At 36.5% G+C, this 25,690-nt stretch overlaps 1 protein-coding gene across 1 annotated transcript in view; it reads left to right on the top strand.

Annotated features, from left to right (window-relative positions):
- Window positions 1-656: 656 nt before the first annotated feature.
- Window positions 657-25,690, top strand: part of ALG6 (ALG6 alpha-1,3-glucosyltransferase) — a 58,165-nt gene continuing 33,131 nt past the window's right edge. The window contains exons 1-3 of the mRNA XM_057717532.1: window positions 657-695; window positions 1,504-1,778; window positions 18,361-18,445. Of these exons, the coding sequence (XP_057573515.1) occupies window positions 1,697-1,778; window positions 18,361-18,445 (167 nt within the window). The 5' untranslated portion in view covers window positions 657-695; window positions 1,504-1,696. The remainder of the gene's footprint in view (window positions 696-1,503; window positions 1,779-18,360; window positions 18,446-25,690) is intronic.

Below are 25,690 nucleotides of genomic sequence, written 5' to 3'. Positions count from 1 at the left end.
ACTGTGGATAATTGATTTAACTTGGTTGTATTAGTGATTTAAATTTCCAAGATGGAATATTAGTTAAGCTGTATTTTTAAATCCAGGAATTAGCATTTGTAAAGTCAATTTTGAACTTGATACCTCAGCAGAAAATAGAGTGTTGTATTGCAGTTCTGGAATATACAGTGCAATACGTTGTTAAAAGGGGCATTTAAAATTAGACTAAAAAAGGGTTTGCAAAGTTTATAATTGCCTGTAAATTATGTTAAACCTGAAATCAACATTGGAAAGTGATTTAATTTTAATTTTTCCTCCTACCTTGCCTCTGTGGTAGAATTTCTGATGAATAGTGAAATGATCAAAGGTGGGTGCAGTAGGAGGGAGGAAAGAATAAGGGAATTTATATAAACCAAATTTGAATAACATATTCATATAGCCTTATTAAATGCTTCGAGTCATTCTACCTGATTGAGATGCTAGACTTATTAGTTCTAGAGTTGTCCCTTGCTGTTTGTAACTAAGAAAATACTTTTTTGACCTGTAGGTAGAATGTACCAATTTTTTCCTAAAATTTTCATTTATATATTAATTGCATTTTTGTGAATATATGTAAATTAAATTATATCCTATGGTTAAAATAGCCCACGATTTTTCAAATCTTTTTACTTTTAGACCCGCAACCCAAGGGAAGAAGTAAAAAAAAAATGAAGCATGTAAGTGGTTAATTGTATTTTACTGCTTTTGTCTCTTCTCTTAAGAATTGAGGCTGTTCTTATTGATTCTTGCAAAGGTTCATTTTCTAGAATGGAAAGTTGGTGTAGTTAGTGCAAGTATATTTTGGAAGAAAAGAAAAATCAAACTGCATAAATTACTTTAGTGGAAGATTTTCTCAAGTTAAATAGAAAGATAAAAAAGTCTTTCTCTCTGTACCAAAGATAAAATCACCCCTTTGTTAATCTTTGTTGTCTTGGTTTTTTTTTTAAGAACTTTTATTGAGATACAGTTAACATACAATAAACTGCATTTATTTATTTATTTGCACCTTTTTCATTATCTTGTTTCTTACTATTTGTTCTTTTTTTTTTTTTAATATACAATAAACTGCATATATTTAGAGTGTACAATTTGGTATCTCAGTCTCCCAGTGCATTCCCCCCCAACCCTCCCCGCTTTCCCCACTTGGTGTGTGGTCGTGTTTTTACCTGTAGGTAAAAATGTTCTATTTAGAACTGACATACTGTTTACATATCTCTTTTGTTTTTCTTCACTCAGAAATATTTCCTTGTAAGAGCAGATCCTTACTGTATCTTTAGATATATTGAGTCCCATTTAATAGGGAGAGCTACATTTTGAGTTACATTTCCCAGCTAGAGGACTAGAGAATAAAGAACTTAAAATTATCCCGTTTCTTCGATTCTCCCTCCTCCCCCACCTCTCCATCTTTTATTTGGTTTAATGGGTTTGTTGTTGTAGTTACTATGCTCAGCTAAATCTTGGTATCTTTTTTATTTTTTCCTGCAGGCTACTTCTTCATAGACATAAAAATCAATATTCAACTGGAAAGGAAGCATTGCTTAAAATCCTCTTAAACTCCTAATTGCAAAGAATTGATAACATTTCTCTGATCAAGAAAAGAAGGGATTGACTGCCTGTTAAAAGTATTCCAGCATTGGTCCTGATTTTTTTTTCCTCTCCCTAAATTTGAAGAAGAAATATGGAGAAATGGTACTTGATGACAGCTGTGGTCTTAATAGGACTAACAGTTCGGTGGACAGTTTCTCTTAATTCTTACTCAGGTAACACATTTTTCTGTTTAAGATAGGTAAATATTTTTTGGAATCACTTTCCTTGTTTGTTTTTTGAGGTGTTTAGTTTTGGGTAATAGTTTATAGTTTTCTGACTGGCATAGAGAAGAGTTTAAGGTTTTATTGGTATCGTCAAGAAAATACACTTAAACATCTAATTGTAATAAATGGACTTTGTATAAGAGCTAAATAGAAGATGGGCTTTGTGATATGAGAAAACAAAGATGTATTCTAACTGGGAAGATGACAAATTGAGAAACAATTATCTGTTAGGCATTGAAGAGAGAAATGAGCTAGTACTTAAAGGGGGAGAAGAATCAAAGGAGGCTTTTTTCTTTGTTTAGGGTAGAGAAGGCATGTTACTACATTGAGAGGAAGAGACCAGTGGAGAATAAGGTTGGAAATGATATGAGAGAAAGGCAGGGGGAATTGATGGAATGTGGTCCTGGAGGCCGGGGGTGGGATTAAATTTAACCTTGTGAGTATTTATTTACATAGTGCCTCTCATGTTCCAGGCACTATGCTAAGTGCTAGAAATTCAAGGTGAATACCTAAATTCTTAACGGGTCTCATACTTAAAGTCTTCACATTTTAGTAGATAAGTAGTCACAATACGATGTGATAATTATACAGTTGAAGTGTGTGTGAGGTTCAAAGGTAACAGAGAAATGAGTGATCGGGATGCATTGGAGAAAACTTTTCAGAGAGTATGATGTTTGAGTTCAAGGTTTGAAGGATGAATTGGAATTTGCTAGGCAGATGAAGTGGGGAAGGTTTCCTAGACAGCAGAACACGTGCAAAGACATGGTAGGTTGCACGAGAGCATGGTTATAAATGTTTGGTGTTGGATAGCATAAAAAGAAGGAACGAGAAGGATGGGGAGGGATGGCTAGAGATTTGGCTATACAGTTAGTTCGGGAAATTATTTGTGTCTTAGAAAAATAACCTTCATTGTAATGAAAAATGATTGTTGAAAGAAGATTGGACGTAAAGAGACAAATGAGACAATCATAATAATAGAAGTAAGAGCTACTGTTTTTAAAGTATTTACCAAATGCTAGACAGTGAGCATTTTCCTTAATACCGCAACCACAGAAGATAGGTGTTATTTCTAATTTACAAATGGAAAATGAGACAACCAATAAATGACAACTAGGACTCCAATATTAGTTATATTTCATTCCAGAGTCAGTGCTTTGACCTGTTCTATGGCTTCTGAGAAAGAAGTCTTGCGCTAAGGCAGTTAGTTGAAAGATGAAGAAATGAACTTGAGGAATATTGAGGAAGTAAAATTACTTGAACGCAGCCATAGACTTGGGTTCAAATCTTAGTTCTTTCACCTGTTGGCTGCCTGATCTTGGAGAAGGTTCTTAATCTCCATGAACCTTGTGTACCTCTTCTACAAAGTGTGAATATTAATATGTACTTTAACAGAGTTGTTGTGAGGATTAATTGAGATAATATGTATGGATTGTGCTTTATTTTTAGTAATGTAGGAAGATAATCAACACATTAATGGTTTGTAACTGTTTTCTCATTTGATCCTGACATCAGGTCATTTAACCCCAAAATATTTATTGAGTGTCTGCTGTGCAGCACAAACAGGTCTTGCTGGTGATCATATCTTTAGGTCTGGTTTTTAGGGTGACCAAGAATAATACATGGTATCTTTCTGTATTATTGTGATTCATAATAAGATATATGTCTTTGGTCTTCATGCGTGGTTTTGACACACAGCTCCTAAAACCACTGGAATTTTCTAAATGAGATGATAAAGTTGTCTTTTGTTAGTTAATGAGTGGCTTTGGGACCCCCACTTAAGGATGGAGCCTGGTTGCCGGGTGAACCAACCTCATGCTTAGAGGGTGGGAACTTTCAGTCCCGTCTCCTGATTTCTGGGGAGGGGAGGAGTGGGGTTAGTGACTGGTTGAATCATTGCCTGTGGCCAGTGATTTAATTAGTCATGCCTGTGTAATGAAGCTTCTATTAAAACCCAAAAGGACTGGATTTGGAGACCTTCTGGGTGGGTGAACATGTGGAGATGCCAGTAGAGTGGCATGCCTGGAGAGGGCATGGAAGCTCTGCACCCCTTCCCACACACCTTGCCCTCTGCATCTCTTCCATCTGGCTGTTCCTGAGTTATATCCTTTTATATAAACCAGTAATCTAGTTAATTAAAATGTTTCTCTGAGTTCTGCAAGCCACTCTAGCAAATCAATCAAACCTAAAGGGAGATTGTGGGTACCTCCCATCTATATAGCCTGTTAGTTAGAAGTACGTGTGATAACCTGAATTTGTGATTGGCATCCTGAGTTGGAGTTAGCCTTTGGAACCTGCAACCTGTAGGCAGTAGGTCGAGACTGGCGTCTGAAGTGGGGGTGGGGTGGGGGATGTAGTCTTGTAGGACTGAACCGATAACTTGTGGGATCTGACGCTATCTCCAAGTAGATAAGTGTCAGAATTGAGTTGAAATATAGGATATCTGGTAGTGTCCAGAGAATTGCTTGCTGGATGTGTGGGGGAAACCCACCTCCCTCCACATTGCAATTGAGTCTCAGAATCACACTTTTACTTCCCTAGAGAAGTTCTCAGTCTAGTGGGTAGGGCAGACATGTAGATATATACTACATTAAAATATAGTGTGATATAAACAAAGTAGACTGGGAGCACAAGGGACTTCTAATTCAGATGAGAAAAGCTTAGAATATAGTAAGTCCCCTACATACGAACCTTCAGGTTGTGAACTTTCAAAGATGCAAATGTGTGTTCACATGTCCAGTCACATAAGTTAGTTCATGTATCTGGCATACATTGTTACATGTGTACATCCTCTACAAGTGATTGTGTTTTTATGTACTTTACAGTACTATGTAGATTACAGTAGTACAGTATCTTTATTTCAAGCTCAGGATGTCTGGAAGCAAGCGTAAAAGCAGTCGTGATGTAGCTGGTAGTGCTAAGAAGTGCCAGGAATTGGAGGCACAGAGAAAGGATGAAGAGGGACGAGAGGAAGAAGTAACTGAAGAACTGAAGAGATTCGTGATGCAGGAGGCGCTGTTAGTTTTTGAGGCACAGAACCTGAACGTAGAACAGTACACGAAGGTTGCAGCAGCTGCTCAGAATGCGATTCAGTGCTACCATGTCATCTATGATGAAAAAAAAGAGCTATTACCCAGATATCACTGGATTGTTTTTTCAAGAGGGAGGTAGAATTGAACCCAGCAAGGAACCAGAACCTGTGCCGTCAATGTCAAGTGTGAGTGAAATTGCAGCTTGCCCTCCGTCTCCTATTGCTGATTATCTTTCAGCTCTACCATCTCCCATATCCTCTCCCTCCTTCAGTAACTCTTCTTGCCTGTTCACTGGATGCCAGCCCTGTATGCCAGCTGTTGTACTGTACTACTGTACTTTTCAAGGTACTGTACTGTAAGATTAAAAATGTTTTCTTTATTTTTTGTGTTTGTTTTTTATGTATTATTTGTGTGAAAAGTATTATAAACCTACTACAGTACAGTACTAAATAGTCGATTGTGCTGGTTGGGTACCTGGGCTAACTTTGTTGGACTTATGAACAAAATTGGACTTAACGAATGTGCTCTTGGAATGGAACTTGTTAGTATGTAGGGGACTTACTGTATAACATTAAAGTTTGTTCTACGGGGAGAGAAGAATTTTACTAGGCAGAAAAGGAGGTGAAGAGAGTATTCCAGTAAGAGGAAACAGTGTGACAAAGGTTGAAATTCTTTGAGGTGTGGTGAGGATGTAAGTGTGACTGGAATACAGGGTGCAAGGTAAGTGGAACAGTAAGAGATGGGGTGGCAGAAATAAATTTGAGCCAAACTGTGAGCCAGAGTAACATATGAGGGATTTATCTTTTGGGCAGTAGAGGTTTTTAAGCCAGTGGGAATTCACATAATCAAATTTGTTTTTTAAGAAGACAGCTTTAGAGGCTGCTTGGCTTTTGGAGTAGAATGTGGGGAGACTGATGATAGCATCTATGTGCAGTGGCCTCATGTACGTTTATAATGCTTATTTGAAGTTGTTATGCAGAGCTGGTTTCAGTGGTCTTGGAAAGGGTTGATGAGGGCCTGGACTAAGTGACTAAATTTGAGAGCCACATTAGGTAAAAATCGGCAAAATTTAATGATAAATAAGGATAAATTATTACAAATAAAATAATATTAATTCGTTAATTTATTTAATTAATAAATTTATTAATCAATACAATAAATTTAAGGATAAATAAGAAGGAAGAGTTTGAGAATGAGTCTGGTTTCTAAGTTTAGAAATACTGAGACTGAAAACTGAGAGGTAGGGCAGATTCAGTGGTGGAAGGTAATGAATTCTCTTTTGGTTAAGATTTGGGTGCATTTTAGTCATATAAAAAAGGGGGAATTTGGGGAGATGGAATTTGGCTGGAGGCACAGGAACACGTAAATCCATCTTCAGCTTGTCATAGAGAACACTTTGTTATTAGAGTTAGGCCCTGGCTTCATTCTCCAATGCAGCCCTGTGGTGACCTCGGCAGGGCCAATAGCAGGACTTCTCTTTTCTTGGCTAGAATCAAAGTAGGCAGATCCTATTTTGTCCAGTTTCTCTTTAAGCTCATACCTAACCTCAGAGCTAGAACAAAGCAAGTACAAGAGATGAACCAGAAATCATTTGTGCTAATTCCTAGAGCAAGTTTTATGTAGGTAGTCTATCCTGAGCCTTTCTAGTATTCAGGTACTTCCCAAGTGGGAGGGTTCCTGTTACTCCACGTTCTTCACAGCATTTCGTAGTGTTAAACTTTTGAATTTTTGCCAGGCTGGAGTGTGTGAAATGATATTTCATTGTGATTTTAATTTTAATTTTCTTCACTGCTGAACTTATTTATTTATTTTGAATTTCATTTCTAGAAGATTGAGCATACTTTTGTGTTTATCAGTCATTTGCATTTCCTTCTCTGTGATATTTCTTATGTAATTTGTTCATTTGTATAAGTTTTTTTCTTATGTATTCTATATTTTGGTTTTTATTTTTTCCCTAAGTGTTCTGTATTCTGGAAGCTAACCTTTGTACAAGTTGCAGTTATCGTCTCCCTGGTAATGGCTTATCTTTTCACACCTTAAGGTGTCTTTTGGTGAATAAGAGTTTTTGATTTTAAAATAATGAAATTTATTAATCTTTTCCCTTTATTATTTGTGCTTTTTGTATCTTTAAGAAATCCTTCCCTACTTCTGGGTCACAAAGATATTTTTCTAAAATTTTCTTCTAAAAATTGTAAGATTTGGGAATTCCCTGATGGTCCAGTGGTTAGGGCTCCACTTTCACTGCTGAGGGTGAGGGTTCAGTCCCTGGTCAGAGAAGTAAGATCCTGCAAGACACGTGGCGTGTCCAAAAAAAAAAAAAGTAAGATTTGTCTTTCCTGTTTAAGGCTTTATCTCCTTAGAACTGAACTTTATATATAACATGCGAGCTAGGGATCCTTTAAAAAAATTTTTCCACATGGATAAAAACAATTGTTTTAACTCATTTATTGAATAGTCCATCCTTTCCCATAAATTGGCAGTACCAGCTCTGTCTACATCAGGTTTTCATATACACAAGAGTCTGTTTCTGGCTCTCCATTCTGATCCATTGGTTCATTACTGCCTCATCTTATTACTGTGATTTTACATTGTCTTGATATGTTGTGAGGAAAGTTCTCCCACCTGATAGTTCCACTTCACTAGTGTCTGAGCTACTCTGTGCTTTGCTCTTTCATACTGTAGTAGGAAGAATTTCTTACACGGTCCCCCAAGGATGTCCTGCCTTAATCCCTGGAACCCATGAAAATGATGAGATCTATTTGAGAGTGATTATGTTATGTCATATGACATAGTTGACTTTAAGACAGAGAGATTGCTTTGGACTATCCAGGTTTGCCCACTGTAATCACATGACACCTTAAAAGCAGAGAACTTTCTCCAGCTGACAGTAGAAGGGAACCCCAGAGACATTCAGATCATAAGGACTCAACACTGTTGCTGGTTTGACATTGGAGGGGGCCATGTGAGAAGGAATAGGAGTGGCCTCTAGTGGCAGAGAATAGCCCTCAGCTGATAGTCAACAAGGTACGGGGACCTCAGACCTGCAGCCAATTGCCTGAATTCTTTCCTCAGGCCTCTAGATAAAAGTCTAGACGGGCTGACACCATATTTTGGCCTTGTGAGCCCTGAACAGAGAACCAAGTTATGCCCACCCACACTTCTGACCTACAGAACTATTAGATTACAAAAGAATATTGTTTTAAGCTGTTAATTTTGTAGTAATTGTTATGCAGCAATAGAAAGCTAATACCGTGTATGTCTTTTTATTTTTAATTTTTTTTATTTTTGGGCTGCACTGAGTGACTGGCGGGATCTTAGTTCCCCAACCAGGGACTGAACAGTAGTGAAAGTGCCGAGTCTTAAGCACTGGACCACCAGGGAATTCCCCATATATGTCTTTTTTAAAAATCAGATTGTTGAAGTCCTATGAAAAACCATGTTGGGATTTTGATTGAATTATATTCTATACCACTGATTAATTTGGGGGGAATTGGCAATTGTAACCATAGTAGGGCTTCTAATCATTAAGATGGTATGTTTCTCCATTTATGTAAGTCTTCTTTAATGTCTTTCAACAAAATTTTATAGTTGTCTACATGAAAGTCTTATACATCTTTTTTTAGATGTATTCCTAGGTATCTTAAATATCTTTTTTTCCTTTCTATTGTAGATGGTATCTTTTTAAAAATTGCTTTTCTAATTGCTTTTTGCTGGGGTATAAAAATGTGGTTGATTTTTAAATATTTGGCAGCTTTCTTAAGCTTGTAATTCTAATGATTTTTCTAAAGTATTTTTTGGATTTTCTGTATAAAATAAGGTGATCCATGAATAATAATAGTATTATTTCTTTTCTACTTGCTACCCTTTTTATTTCTTTTTTCTTGTCTTAATTCTAGGACCTTATTACAGTGTTGAATAGAAGTAGTGATTCAGGCATCTTTCTCTTTTTCCTGATTTTAATAGATGCTTTTAATTTATCATTGAGTATGTTTTTGTTCTTTCTAGCATTGAACTAACCTTGCATTCCTAGAATAACTCCATAATGTTTTCTTACCTTTTATATCTCTGCTGTATAACTGGTTATGGTTCCTTTTCATTTTCTAATATAGTTTATGTTGTTTGATTTTTAAAAAATCAGTCTTATTAGACATTTATTGATTTTATTAGTATTTTCAGAGAAATAATTTGTGCTTTGCTTATCCTCTCAATAGTATGTTTAGGTTTATTCTTTTGTCAGCTGGTCAGTGAATGCTTTAGCTCATTAAGTTTCAGTTGTTCCTTTCTAATTCAGTCATTTAAGCTATAAATTTCCTTTCAACTACCCTACAGGTAATATTTTCTACTTTCTATTGTGATTATGCTTTGACTCATGCGTTATTTAGAAGTATATTTTAAAATTTTTAAATATTTAGGTTTTAAAATTTATCTTTTTGATATTTTAAATTTAATTGCATAGTAGAAAGAGAATTTTTATACATGGGACTAATTTTTTGAAATGTGTTGGGACTTGGCCTAGTATGTGATCAGTTTTTGTAAATGTTTTGTGTGTACTTAAAAAATATATGTTCTCCAGTTTAATAGTCTGTGTATATCCATTTACTTAATATCAATTGTTTTGATGCAAATTTCTTATGTTCTTACTGATTTTTGCCCAGTTGATCTACCAGTTATTGAGAGAGCTGCGGTTTCTTTTTGTAGTTTTGTCAATTTTTGTTTGAATATTTTGAATCTATATTAGGTGATTTAGAATTTTTTTCCTTGTGACTTGAATATCATGACATCACTGTCATGTCCCTGTTTATTTACACTAAGGTTTTGTCTTAAAGTCTATTTCCTCTAAAATTAATATAGCTTTGCTAGTTTTCTTTAGGTTAATTTTTGCTTGGTATAACTTTTTCTGTTCTTTTACCCTCTACCTCTGAATCCCTGTGATTTAAATCAGTCTAACCAATTGCCCTCCCTAATTCCATTTTTTCTCCCCTGCTGATTTGGAAGCTATACTTTATTTTGTTGTTTCAGGGCTTACTCTGGAGAGTTTCAGATGCATGTTTAATTTAACAAAATCTAAAATTCATATTTATATCCTCTTCTTGAACAACAATAGGACCTTAGAATGTTTTAACTCTGGTTACAAATCTTCACCTCCTGCCCCCAATTAAAATGGTATTATTGCCTAGGAGTTCAGTTCTTTCATGATTTTAGATGTTAGTCACTGTTGTTTTATACAGTTAATAGTTACTTAGTTTTACCCTCATTTTCTTTGTTTACCCTTCCTTCTTACATAGTACATCTTCCTTTGAGATCATTTTCTTTCTTCCTGAAGTACATCTTTGGGAGGGTGTTTTTGTTTTTGGGTGTTTTTGTTTGTGTTTTGAGAGTCTGTTGTGGCCAAACTCTATTTTTGTCTGAAAATACCTTTATTTTGCTCTTTGTTGTAAAGTTTTTTCTGGGTATGGAATTCTGTTTTGACAGTTATTTTTTCTTAATACTTTGAAAATCTTCTCTCATTGTTTTTTAGTTTCTGTTGCTTATGTTCAGTCATCAGCTGTCATTGTAATTGTTATTCCTTAGTAGGTGATTAGTCTTTTCTTTCTTGCTGCAATTTCACCATGGTATATCCACATGTGATATTAAAAAATTTATCCTTTTAGGATTTTCTGGGATTTCTGACTCTAAGGAATGGTACCTTCTGTCTGTTTAGAAACTGTGCAGCCAACTGTCTCTTCTCATTGTTTTTCTTCCTTGTAGAACTCTGGTTAGATATATGTTATATCTTTATTGTTTTAACCATTCAACAGATATGCATAGGACACTCACTTTGTGCCAAGGAAAGGTGATATAGCAGATAATAAAATAGACAACAATGTCTTCACCTCATTGACTTCATAGCTTTGTTTTCTCTTCAAACATTGCAACTCCCTCATTTCTAGTCTCCTTGTGCAAACTCTTATTAGATATACGCTGGGTCTTTTCACTCTCTCCTCTGTACCTCATGATTGCTTATACTTCCCTTCTTCATACTGCTTTCTTTATAATCATCAGATCTGTCTTACTGTTCATTATTTTTCTCTTTCGCTGTGTTTAATGTTTTTTTAACTCTCTGTTGAGTTTTCAAATTTCAGCTATTACATTTTTCATTTCCAGAGCTTCTACTTGTTTCCTTTTCTGATCTTCTTGATCATTTCTGATCATCTCTTGTTCTTCAAAGTACTCTTAATGTCTTCTTTTACATCTTTAAACATACTAAACATATTTTATATTACCTATCAGAAAATTCTAATACCTGCAGTCTAATTTCATAGTTTGTTGTTTGTTGTTGACTCTTGCTCATGGTATTTTGTTTCTTCAAGAGTTTAGTGATTTTTTAAAATTGTGAGCTCATGTTACTTAGAACTTTTTTAAAAAATTTATTTATTTAATTTATTGGCTGTGTTGGGTCTTCGTTGCTGCACACGGGCTTTCTCTAGTTGTGGCGAGCGGGGGCTACTCTTTGTTGTGGTGCGCGGGCTTCTCATTGTGGTGGCCTCTCTTGTTGCAGAGCATGGGCTCTGGGCACATGGGCTTCAGTAGTTGTGGCACATGGGCTCAATAGTTGTGGCTCACGGGCTCTAGAGTGCAGGCTCAGTAATTGTGGTGCACGGGCTTAGTTGCTCCGCAGCATGCAGGGATCAAACCCGTGTCCCCTGCATTGGCAGGCAGACTCCTACCCACTGCGCCACCTAGGAAGTCCTACTTAGAACTTTTATTGTGGGAATTCTTTGAGGCCTGAGTTTACTGTGTATTTCTCCATGGAGAGTTTGGGTTGCCTCTTGCCAGAGACCTGGGGCACTTTTAAGAAAAGTGAAACTAAATTCTCATCTTAAGATTTCTTTGGCAAATACTTGATGTGAATTCAGGGTCCAAACTGGGTGAGTGCAGGCTTATGGTTAAGAATTTTCACGAGACTTCTTTTTTCTTGTACTACCAAGAGCCAAGGCAGAAATAAATACTGTCTTCACCATCTCCTCAAAGGCTTTGTGCTTTAATCCTAGTAGAGATTTTTCTGACATTGAATTCCTACTTGTTCAAGTACTAGGTTTTGCCTCCTTACTTATGGCATAGAGCTTTTCCGTACCTAGGATAAAGGCTGTTGAAGATCATTGGATACCCTCAGGACAAATGCTTACTCTTCTGGGTCTACAGTTTTTTTGTTGTTTCTGGCCTCTAAGGAGTTCTCTTATTTTGCTGCTAATTCAGCCATATGTTAAAATTGTATAAGAATGATATATAAAATAAGTAATTAAAAAAGATATACTTTTCCTGTACTGGAGGTATTTTTTTGACCTCCTGAGTCTGCCATGTTACTGGAAACTGGTTTCATCTGTATCTTTGAAAGCTCCACAGGTTATTTCGATGTTTACAAAAGGTTGATACAGATGATGGTTGAAGCCACAGAGTTGGGAGCATCTGTAGTGCAAGAAGAAAACAGATTTAACCACTGATCATCTTCATAGAGAAGGGGTAATGATTAAAGGAGACTGGGAAGAAACCATGTAGGATTAGAGCCTGGAGAAGTTATAATCCTGGAAGCCAGGGAAATAGAGAATTTGAAGAAATAAGGACTGGCCAACAGTGTCAAGTTCTAGACATGACAAATAGAATAAAAATTTTAAATGGACAGAGGATCACTAGGGGGCTGTTGTGAGCATCCTACTTACTAGACCATAAAGGACTAAATGGGATTTAATAAGTGGACATAGCAACTTTTAGGATATTTATTAGTGAATGGAAGGAGGGAGTTACTTGGTAGCTGGAATGGGATAAAGAGGGCTGAGGAAAAGCCCATTTAAAAGCTGTCATATGAAATATGTAATTTGTGTTACCTTTGCTTTCAATCCATAACTGGTCCTTTGGATAGTCGTTCCCTTTTCTTACTTTAGCACTGTATTATTCCTGATCATTATTTAGTTTGCAATCCTATGTCTTCTAATTTTCCTTTAGGCTTCTTATTTTGATGGATATATTATTTTCTTTGCACTCTTTATGTCGAGAGAAAGTTGAAAAAAACATCAGAGTATAGGGTTAAATAATATAGTTTTAAAAAATCACACCATTTCAGTATTACTAGTGTATATAATCAAATGCTTAATGGGAATCAAATGAGGACAACACATATATAGTATACTTTTGTATCCTTGTGGCTTATATACATTGCTTATTCTAACATTTCTCTCCTGAAGCCTGAGTTTACTCAGTTACTTTCCTCATCTGGACAACGGGACTCCTGTTAGTTTATTTTAAACCTTACTCTTAACAGTATGGAGTTTCCTTAAAAAACTAAAAATAGAATTACCAATGATCCAGCAATCCCACTCCTGGGCATATATCCGGAGAAAACTCTAATTCGAAAAGATACATGCACCCCATTGTTCATTGCAGCACTATTTACAGAGGAAGGAACCTAAATGTCCATTGACAGATGAATGGATAAAGAACATCTACAATAGACTATTACTGAAACATAAAAAAGAATGAAATAATGCCATTTGCAGCAATATGGATGGACCTAGAGATGATCATATTAAGTGAAGTAAGCCAGAGGAAGAAAGACAAATGTCATGGTATCACTTATATGTGGAATCTAAAAAAAATGATACAAATGAACTTATTTACAAAACAAAAATAGGCTCAGACAGAGAATACAAATTTATGGTTACCAAAGGAGAAAGGGGGAGGGGGATAAATTAGGAGTTTGGTATTAACATATACACACTACTATATATATATAAAACAGATAACCAACAAAGACCTATTGTATAGCACAGGGAACTATATTCAGTATCTTGTAATAATCTATAAGGGAAAAGAATCTGAAAAAGAATAGATATATATGTATGTTTAACTGAATCACTTTGCTATACGCCTGAAACTAACACAACATTGTATTTTTTTGTTTTTTGTTTTTTAATAAATTTATTTATTGATTGATTGATTGGCTGTGTTGGGTCTTCATTGCTGCACATGGGCTTTGTCTAGTTGTGGTGAGCAGGGGCTACTCTTCTTTGTGGTGCGTGGGCTTCTCATTGCCGTGGCTTCTTTTGTTGTGGAGCACAGGCTCTAGGTGCGTGGTCTTCAGTAGTTGCAGCACATGGGCTCAGTAGTTGCGGCTCACGGGCTTAGTTGCTCCGTGGTATGTGGGATCTTCCTGGAGCAGGGATTGGACCCGTGTCCCCTGCATTGGCAGGTGGATTCTTAACCACTGTGCCACGTAGGAAGCCTGACACAACATTGTAAATCAACTATACTTCAAAAAAAAACCTTACTCTTAAATTGTCTTCTAAGAAAGTCAGCAGAACAAGAGTACTTGTGGATTATAAGAAGAGTGTTGTTCTTGCATATTAGAATATTTGTAGCATCTTTTGTAGGTGATTGTTATATATTTTTGTCATTTTTCAGATGAGAAAAATAAAAATGCTAAATACTAAGAAAAATGGTGATTCTGTCGGTTCTCAACACCATCGTAAACAGTATAACATTTAGCATTCACATGTGACGAACTTCTGTATCATAGGAGGCTGGGAGGATTACTGAATGAGTGTAACATCTGTGATTCCACTGAGATTTTTTCCCTCTATTAATTAAAATATTTATTTTGGTTATGATTTGTTTTTAACATGCTTATTTTAGTTTGCTTTTTGTTTTTGTTTTAAGATTGTAATTAGTTAAGTACTGGAGTGAGGAAGCTCAGGTGAACTTGCTTAGTATAGTCCATTATTCCTCTTTGGAAACGTGCATACTGTATAGTTTCTCTCAGTTTACCCATTGTTATTTGTAATGTTTCTTTTTTACTCACTAAGAATATATAAAAGATGGATTATTATGGAAAATTGTAGCCAAATTCCCTTCTCTTAGAATGTTTAAAATTTCAGTGTAAAGGCAATTAGTATGTATTGTTATCAAAGAAACTACTTGCTTTTTAAATTCTAACATAATTCTGAGTAGTTCAGCAATGAATAAAATGAACATTTAAGTGGTGCTTAAGCCCATTTTTCCTAATAATGAGACAAAATTGAAGCTTTGTAAATGTACTTTAATATGTTTTCTTTATGTAATTCTGAATCTCATGTAAATGAATTTGTAGAATTAATCACAGTAGAAGGAATCCTTTTTGCCCTTCCCAAGTGAAGCTCCCATAGGTACAGTTGGGTTGTCCTTCTGGGTTGCTTTAAGGGCACTTTAGCAGTTTTAAGAACTTAAGTACTAATTTCATAGCCAGTGTCAGCTGAATTTATTGAAGTAGGTCAGACTCTGGATAGAAACTTGTTTCTCAACCCTAAAGAGAGTCATTATCCATTCTTCTATTTGTTAGAGAATGGTAATAAATTCTTCCACGTTGACCACAAGTCTAGAGCAATTTCAGAAAATCTAGATAGTTGGATTGTTTCAGGTATAGGAAGTTACTTAAGATCCTCTATGACTTTTATTATCCCAGTGGACCAAAAACAAACAAATAAAAACAAAAGAAACAAAATATAAAAATCAACTCCCTTTTCCCTATAGACAATAGCTGTATTTGTAAAAGCAAAGCATACGTCCCCCTCCACCCCGCCCCAACACACACACACATCTATAATATGCACAGGCAAAGTTAATTTATTGGGAAATTATTTTCCTTTTTTTTTTTTTCCTTTCTTTCTTTCTTTCTTTATTTTATTTTATTTTATTTTCCTTTTTAAAAAAAATTGTAGGTTAATCTCCTCCTCCTGTTCAGTTAATTGAGCAAGTTTTAACTGAAAGTATGTACTATATGCCTAGCAATATGTTTCCTTTGAACTCTGGAAAATCGCATTCTATGTCCATTGGAACTAAAAGTTCTTATTTGGGTAGCTATTAGACAATAATATAATCATGTGACAAAATACATGATACTGAAAATATAAGTATTATGAGAAGTCTGTGTTTTTTTTCCTTTTTAAAAATCTGTTTTACTTACCTATTTTGATTCTGCTTTTTTTCGTATGTTTTTTATTAAACAGAAGGAGGAGATATAGCTCTGAGCTATTGTGGTAACAGGTTTTCAATTTACTAAACAATTGATATACTTCAAATTTGGTATTTATTTTTTATGTCTATTGTCTTGTATTTCCTATTCAAATCATGGTTCTACATATATTCAAAGCATGGCTCTACTATTTACTCTCTGACAAGGACACAGGCATTGAGATTAAATGCCTATGGGTTTGAATGTTACTAGCTGTGTCTTATTGGCTGCGTGACACTGGGCAAATTATTTTAAAATTTCACAATCTCAGTCTCCTTATCAGTAAAATGCTGGTAAAATCGTAGGTTGAGGATCAAATGAGTTACAGCTAAAGCTCCTGGCATTTTATTTTGCTCCTAAGTACTTAAAGTTTTCACTGCTGCAGTTGCTAATAATTCTTTTTCCTTAATCTGACAATTCCTGGCCTAATGTGAAGAAAATAAGTATTTCAATACTTGCTTGTTAGACCTACTGTAATGAATAATAAAATAATATATATAAGCATGATGTCTATAGTTTGCCCTTAATAAATGTTAGTTCTGAGAAGTCAATAATTAATGATCAGTATGTTGTAATTTATAACAGAAGGTTTTGTGGAGAATTCGGCAGTTGGGATGGTTCTTAAAAGTTGGATGTGAGTTGATAAAAGATGTATGGAGAGGGAGTAAGCAGCATGAGCAGAGGCTTGAAATTTCAAAGTGTCAAATAGTAACTTAAAGATGTTTTGAGGCAAGAACCAATATATGGGCATTGTGTTAAAGTAGCCTTGGCGTAATTAATTGGTCTGCCATCACAAACTGCTTAGTGTTGCACATTCAGTAAGTGGAAAATCAGGGACTCAAAAATTCAAATCTTTTTGAACTTAAAATCCTTGCTATATCATACTGATAAATATTAACATCCTTGCTACATCATCATTCACTGAGAATCTGCTAGGTGCAATTATATCCTGAGAATGCAAAAATGAACAAGATATGGGACTTTCTAAGAGAGAGACAGTGGTAGGTTTGTGTGTGTGTGTTTATACATGTGTCTGAATTCTTTGTGGCAATCACGCGACGTGTATATATTTTGGAGATGTTACTGGGAGTATTTCCTTCTGTGGAGACGCTAGCATTTAAAGAATAGGGGTGTAATACAGCTGTTAAACGCAAAAAATCTACTTAATGTAGTGTTCCAAAGCTGGAGAACATCTGAGTTAGAGTTCAGTGAGTGATAATATGTCATTCACCAATGTGGCACACCTTCCCAATGGATTAATGAATATTTTTGACTATATGTGATTTTCACTTGCTAGTTAAGAAACCTGTGTCTGTACTGTACCTATCTGGGCCTTATCACAATTTTATAGTCAGCTGCTAGCTAAATAGTGGTTGTTTACTGTTTGCTAAATGGAATTGCCTTTGTATCGTTTAAAATGACTTAAGGTTAACAACCTACCTTAACCAAGTTGTGAGGCAATACACAGTAGGAGCCAAGAACATGGATTGTGGAGCCAGTCAGCCTGGGGTCCAGACTCTGCTACTCATTACCTGGGTGACTATTGCCTCTGTTTTGCTAGCTGTAAAGTGGGGATGATAATAATACCTACTTCATTGTTGTATTTGGCATGTAGTAGACACTGTCAGTTGTTAGTCATTAAAGAGCCATTATCCCTTATTTGCAATTTTGAAATAAAAAAAGCTATAAACTGGCAGTTTTTATATAACTCATTTGACATCAAAGCCTGACCTAACCAATGTCTTTGTAATATATAGTCTGTTTTTGGTTCTATGCTTGACCTTAAGTTATTTATTCATATTTAGTTTGTAAAAGCCCTTTGTAGAATATCAACGTTTGTTATTATTATTGTTTTATGGTACTTATTGGACAGTATAGTTGACAGTCTTTCTCATGAAGTAAAAGTAAACTTGGACATCTTATGATTAGTATTATCAACTAATTAATTACAAACTAATTAAGAGACTTCCATGGTGGTCCAGTGGTTAATACTCCATGCTTCCAGTGCACGGGGTGTGGGTTCGCTCCCTGGTCAGGGAACTAAGATCCCACAAGCCGTGTGACACAGCCGAAAAACAAAAAACAAAACAAAAACCCAAACCAAAACAAAATCTATTTAATGTTAATAAGTAATTCATGTTAACACTATTTGTTGAATGTTTATGCATGCCAGGCACTGTCAGGGTATTTTAAGTTCATTATCTTTTTTTATTCCAGCAGTCCTTTAGGTGATAGTTTTGATTCTGTATTTAATGTACTGAGGCTTAAGGAGGTTAAGTCATTTGCTCAAGGTCACACAATCACTCAGTGTGCTAGCAGTGCTAGGACTCAGACATCATCTCAGACTTTTTGGTTAACTTCTGTGTTCTTTTCCTGCACCTATACTCCCTCTATAATTTAGAAAATTTTCATAAGGAAATAAAGTCAGTGATATACTAAAGTATCTTTTTATTTTGCTTTTTTTTTTTACCTTTCATCTTAGGTGCTGGAAAGCCTCCTATGTTTGGTGATTATGAAGCTCAGAGACACTGGCAAGAGGTTACTTTTAATTTACCGATCAAACAATGGTATGGATAATTTTAACTTGATTATATTGTTTATCAGTTAATGTAGATTATTTGAAGATACTTAAAAAGAAAATATGCTATTTCTTTATCTTGAGCATCCTCACCTTCCTGTATACTGATGTCACATGTATTACCCTGCATATTATTGGCTCATTTTGAAATTTCATCCTCCTGAAAGTTACCCACTCATATACTCAGTTACCAGCTGGAACAGGGTACTGAACTAGAACTTTGAGGATAGGACACTGTATGCCATGGAAGCTCCTTGGGACATAAACTGTGGAAGTTTATGGGCTAAGAATGTCTCTTCTGGAGGTTTCACAAAGTTTTTCTGTTAGTAATGTATGAGATGAAAAGGTTAACTTAGTGGTGAAGAGTGTATGTAGATGCTAGAGTCAGACTGCCAGAGTTCAGACCAAGGCTTTGAACTCTTTACTAGCAGTGTGAGCTTTGGCAAGTTATTTAACTTATCTCTGCCATAGTTTTATCAGTCGTAGAATGGAAATAACAGAATACATATTTCACTGGGTTATTGGGAGGAATGAATAAAATGATTCATTTAAAGCACTTAGACCAGTGTCTGAAGTGTAATAAGCTCTCAATAAATGTTAGCTGTAGTTATATCTCACAGAAATCCCTGCACTGTCATTTTTGTTGAACATGTTCTGATGACAATTGATGACAGTAGTTTTTCACTTATTAGATGCCTGGTAGATCACTTGATTAAACCTGGCTATATAAACTGTTTATATTGTTCTGTTGGTTGCTTTGGTCACTGCTTTTATGTAACTCCTTAATGAGAGAGTTACATACAAGAATTTCATATTGAACTCTCTATTAATAGGTTGGCTGTACCCTAGTCCAAGTTTGGAGTATTTAAAATAGAGGTCAGCTAAATATTTGTGTTTTTCTTTTTTTATTTATTTTTGGCTGCGTTAGGTCTTCGTTGCTGCGTGCAGGCTTTCTCTAGTTGTGGTGAGTGGTGGCTTCTCTAGTTGTGGAGCGTGGGCTCAGTAGTTGTGGCTTGCGGGCTCTAGAGCACAGGCTCAGTAGTTGTGGCACACGGGCTTAGTTGCTCAGCGGCATGTGGAATCTTCCGGGACCAGGGACCTAACCTGTGTCCCCTGCATTGGCAGGCGGATTCTTTGTTTTTTTTTTGTTTTTTGTTTTTTGGCGCACAGGCTTAGTTGCTCCATGGCATGTGGGATCTTCCTGGAGCAGGGATCGAACCTGTGTCCTCTGTACTGGCAGGCGGATTTGTAACTACTGCGCCACCTGGGAAGCCCCGGCAGGCGGATTCTTAACCACTGCGCCACCAGGGGAGTCCCTAAGTATTTGATACTATTCTTTTTTTTAAATAGATGTGCACATATTTGTTTATTTATTTATTTATTTGGCCTTGCTGCGCAGCTTGCGAGATCTTAGTTCCCCAACTAGGAATTGAACTCGGGGCCATGGCAGTGAAAGCACCAAATTCTAATGTTTAAATGATGTGATTTCTTTTTTTTCCCGTTTGAAGTTCATTGCTATATGATTCATAATGACTATCATTGAAAAAGATGTATCTCAATGGCACAGTTTATAAAACAGAAAATATATACTTGGGACAGTTTCACTGTTATCAACAGTGGATATAAATCTGTATTGGAAATAACATTTCTAATATTTTGAATTTTTTGGCTAATTTTGTCAAATTTGATTGGTTTGCCATTTATTGTTACCTAGTAATGTGGCTGAGGAATAATTTCTCATTTTTTAACTTCAGTTTTCCAAGAGTGGGGACTTCCCTGGTAGTCCAGTGGTTAAGACTCTGTGCTCTCAATGCAGGGGGCCTGGGTTCTATCCTTCATCAGGGGACTAGATCCCACAAGCATGCCGCAACTAAAGATCCCAGTGCAGCCAAATAAATAAATAAATAAATATTAAAAATGTTTTTTTCCCAAGAGTGAAGTCTTTCTGTCTTCATCCAGAAAGTTAACCATAGTGTAGTCAAAACTTTCAAGTGATAAAGTTGTCTAAAATATGAAATCAAGGATCTATCAGGTAAACTTTAAAAATGTCAATTTTATAATTCTACATTTAAAAACTTGTTTATTCCATTTCAGTATACATAGTTGTATGTACTAGAAGAAAATTGAACATTTTTCTTTAATTTTATGATGACAGTTCCTTATGTGTGAAGTCAGGAGTACTTTGGCAGCAAGTAGTATAAAACCTAAGTAATAGTAATTTAAGCAATAAAATAATTATCTGAATAAGTAGGTCTTTGCAGGGCTGGTGAGGTGGCTTAATGGTAGCAATCAGGGGACTTCCCTGGTGGTCCAGCAGTTAAGACTCTGTGCTCCCAATGCAGGGGGCCTGGGTTCGATCCCTGGTCAGGGAACTAGATCCCGCGTGCATGCCGCAACTAAGAGCTCACATGCCGCAACTAAAAGATTCCCATGTGCTGCAGCTAAGACCTGGCACAGCTAAATAAATACTAAAAAAAAGTTGACAGCAATCAAGGACTCAGGCTTTTCCAGTTTTCTTCTCTTTCATTCTTTCTTCTTGGCATGTTGGCTTTTCATCCTGAGGCTTTTCACCCCGTGATCAATAGATGACTGCCAAGGCTACTGGTACTGTGACTTTGTACTACCATATTCAAGGAAGGAATAATAGAAATACCTTATTTTTTACCTATCTCTTAAAAAATTAATTAATTAATTAATTTATTGGCTGTGTTGGGTTTTTGTTGCTGTGTGCGGGCTTTCTTTTTAGTTGCGGTGAGCGGGGGCTACTCTTTGTTGTGGTGCGTGGGCTCCTCATTGCCTTGGCTTCTCTTGTTGCGTGGCACGGGCTCTAGACGCAGACTTCAGTAGCTGCACCATGAGGGCTCAGTAGTTGTGGCTCGTGGGCTTTAGAGTGCAGGCTCAGTAGTTGTGGTGCATGGGCTTAGTTGCTGTGCAGCACGTGGGATCTTCCCGGACCAAGGATCAAACCCATGTCCCCTGCATTGGCAGGCGGATTCTTAACGACTACACCGGGGAAGTCCCCTCTCTCTTTTTGTTGAGGAGCAAAATCTTTCCTACCCTTAAAGCAATTATTAATAGGAAGAAATGCCTGGCTTGGTGCAGGCATGGTTTATACCCAGGGCTAGGAGAAGAGTCCACCTACCCTGAGCATGTTGCTTTTTAAACAAAATCAGTTTTATAAGTCAAGAATTGTTGGAATGATTGTTTATTTCAGCATTGCTTATAATTATGAGAAGTTTGAAACACACTAAATATCTTTTAGTAGGGGAATTATGAAAGTACATTTCTGTGTACATGTTTTTCCTAGGTAGATTCCTAGAAGTTGAATCTCTATAAAGTAGCCGGTTTTTTTTTTTTTTAATATATTTATTTATTTATTTATTAATTTATTTATTGGCTGCATTGGGTCTTCGTTGCTGCATACGGGCTTTCTCTAGTTGCTGAGAGCGGGGCTACTCTTCATTGTTGTGCGCAGGCTCCTCATTGTAGTGGCTTCTCTTGTTGTGGAGCACGGGCTCTAGGCACATGGGCTTCAGTAGTTGTGGCTCACAGGCTCTAGAGCACAGGCTAAATAGTTGCAGCACATGGGCTTAGTTGCTCTGTGGCATGTGGAATCTTCCCAGAGCAGGACTCGAACCTGTGTCCCCTGCATTGGCAGGTGGATTCTTAACCACTGCACCACCTAGGAAGTCCTAAAGTAGCCAGTTTTAATGGATACCAACACAAGAATATCTCTTTCCATATACCCTTACCAATATTTAATAACAACAGTTAACACCAGACTTCTAAAATTTCCATTTCCTTGAGTACTTGTGATGTTGAGTATCTTTTAATATATTTACTGATCACCATATTTTATCTCAAATTTGCATATTTATATATTTCCCCAGTGGTTCTGATGGATTGCTGATCTTTTTTATAATGATTTATATGATTTTCAAATAAACAATTACATTAATTTTCTGTGCTGTGTAACAAATGACCATAAATGGTAATTACTTAGACACATTTATTTTTGTTTCTTTAGGTTAGAAATCTGGGCACAGCTTAATTCACTATTATGATCAGGGTCTCAGGAGGCTGCAATCCAGCTGTCCTCTGAAGCTGTCATCTTATCATGAGGCTCAACTGGGGAAGGAACCATTTCTAAGTTCCCTAAAATTATTGGCAGAATTAATTTCCTTGCATCTACAAGACTAAGGGTTTTGGTTTCTTGTTGGAAGCTACCCTTATCTCCTAGGGTCTACTTGCAGTTTCTTGCCATGTGGCTTCTCCAGTATGCCCACTGACTAAAACGTGACAGATTGCTTCTTCCAAGTCAGTGAAAGGAAGTCTCTGTAGCTTAGCCAGCAAGAAGGAATCTTATGTATACATAAAATGTAAGCACAAGAGTGACCCTTTTATCAACTTCGTTGTATTCTGTTATTTACAAGCAAGTCACAGGTCTTGCCCACACTGGAGCGGAGGGGATTGGTTGTACACACTCAAGGCAGGAACACCAGGAGATGGGTTCATGGGCATGACCTTAAAGTCTGTCTGTCATAGTAGTCAACAGTATACAGTAGTATTCTACATTTTAGTCATTTTTTGATGTGTGTATATGTATAAAATAAATATCTTCTTCCTGGTGGTTCTTGTCTTTGAATTTTTCTTACGGTGTCTTTCGTTAAATAATTTTTTCATTTAATGTACAGAAGTTCTTTGAACTATTCTTGAAACTTTAAGTTTGGAACTATTTTAAATTAAAATGTATTTTTTGTAAAAAGCAGAAATACCCACGTTATGTTAGAAAAAATTACATGTTGAAGTTTATAACACTCTTGAACTTAATTTCATAGTTTGTGTGGCAGCCAGATTTTTTTTCTGACAAAACATCTACTGAGGTTACATGGGAATTCAGTGGTAAAACACATTCCAGTGCTATTTATCCAACTTTTCAGGTGGATCTAAGACATATAAAGCAAGAGAATTAACTGGTTGCTTTGTTTCTACTGGTAGATTTTGAAGCTTTACTTGAAACACTTTTAAGCTGTCTTCTTCCACGAATTTCTCTCCTTATTTGTGCATTTCCATAAGGATAGGGAGCACAGTTGTTGGCCCTTTCATTCCTTCTTCCCAGTTCAACCGGTGGCTTTACTGTTAGTGCTGTCTTTGCATGCTTACAGTTTACCATCAGTGCCTCTTTTGCTTATCTCCAGTGAATCTCAAGGTTAAAGTAAGTGAAAAATAGCTTTTGCCTTAGAGGAAGCTGAAAACCAAACCGAATTGTATTGGTCAAATATGAGTTTTGGAGTTATTTGATGTTTTTCCATTGCTGTATCCATCCCAATGGTTTTGTAGCTAATAACCAATTAGAACTACTGTTGTGCACTTACTCTGTGTCAGGCAGTTACTTAACAGTTTTACATGTTTAATTCAGTCCTTCAACAACTCTGTGGGGTAGATACAATAAAATTTTATGCTAGTGCACCCTGTCATTATGTGAATTTGGAAGTAGCACAGGTTGGCCCTGTCTTCAGGCAACCCTGTCTAGAGAAGTGGGTTCTCTGGTCTCCACTATTGGCCTAGCCCAGCTTCCCAGATCCAAGCTGTCGAAAGGGACTCCAGCTTACCTGGAGATTCTTGGATTTACTGCCTCTTGGCTTTGAGTTCCCGTCAGATACAGGACCCAGGATTGTTCACATGGATGTTGCTGCTGGGGTGGTAACTGTCACCAGATGGCACCATACTGTAGTACTGTGCCCATTGCTGTCTGGCATGCCTTGATCATTTTATTAATCCCCACTCCTTGCATACAAACCTACATGTTATGTGCCAAATACTAAGAAAAGTAGACCTTTTGAAGATGAATACTGTTGACCCTTGAACAACAACGGGTTTGAACTGTGCAGGTCCACTTATACACGGATTTCTTTCAATAGTAAATACAGTACTACAGAATCCACGGTTGGTTGAATCTGAGGTTGGGGAACCCAGATACAGCGGAACGTCGAATACAGATAGCCGACTATAAATTATAGTTGGATTTTCAACTGCGTGGAGGGTCGGTGCCCCTAACCCCCATGTTGTGCAAGGGTTAACTGCCGTAGGTTATTTAACTGGATCATGATGAATGCTAACTTAAAAATTCTTTTTAAGTCTCAGAGTAAGGGATTGTGATGTTGAAAAATTGTGATCCATTTGAAACAGGCTTAGGAATAATGGTTATTTGTGATTGATATAGTTTGGTGTCCATTATTGTCAATTCTTTTTATGACTGAGAAGATAAATTGGATAGAAGAAGCTGTCGTTATAAAGGCTATAATTAAGAAATCTGTTTATGCAGATTTAATTTTAATTTCCTGAATCACAGTATTTACATATAGTTTCTTCCCATTCGGACCAATTGGAAGAGGCTGTTAATTTATAAACATTAGATCTAGTTTTCTTCCTTAATTTGCAGAATTTTGAATGTAATAGGCTCTCATTACACGTTGGTTGGATTGTGTTCAAAGTATTATGAATAAAAGTCTACCTGTTTCATGCAGTATTTCTTTCTTTGTAAACCAGATCTTTATATGGTCTTTGACATGCATTTTTTACTTTTTTAAATTGTGATTTCACATTGTTTCTGTAATTTTTTTAGATTGTCAGAAGCAGATTCTCTTTGTTTTATTTTATTTTTTTAAATTTTTGGCTGCGTTGGGTCTTCGTTGCTGTGAGCGGGCTTTCTCTAGTTGTGGCAAGCATGGGCTTCTTAGTGCGGTGGCTTCTCTCATTGCAGAGCATGGGCTCTAGGCACGTGGGCTTCAATAGTTGCAGCATGCAGGTTCATTTGGCACCCAGGCCCTAGAGCTTTAGTACTTGTGGTATGTGGGCTCAGTAGTTGCAGCATGTGGGCTCAGTAGTTATGGCACACGGGCTCTGGAGTACAGGCTCAGTAGTTGTGGCACACGAGCTTAGTTGCTCCATGGCATGTGGGATTTTCCTGGACCAGGGCTTGAACCCGTGTCCCCTGCATTGGCAGGCAGATTCTTAACCACTGCACCACCAGGGAAGTCCAGATTCCCTTTTTTGTTGCATATTTTCTTTTATATAAGTGTTAGTCATTGATTAAGTCTACTAATAGTAGAGTGACTACAAGTTCCAGTTTGCCTGTGACAGTCTTGGTTTGCCTCTATTGTTATGGCTTAATTATTAACAGCTGCTTCTTTCACTCTTAAGAATTCCTTGGTTTAGACGGTAAATTATTTAG

The sequence above is a fragment of the Hippopotamus amphibius genome, chromosome 1, assembly GCF_030028045.1.
Source record: "Hippopotamus amphibius kiboko isolate mHipAmp2 chromosome 1, mHipAmp2.hap2, whole genome shotgun sequence".
NCBI classification, from domain to species: domain Eukaryota; kingdom Metazoa; phylum Chordata; class Mammalia; order Artiodactyla; family Hippopotamidae; genus Hippopotamus; species Hippopotamus amphibius.
This window is presented reverse-complemented; position numbering and strand designations above follow the sequence as displayed.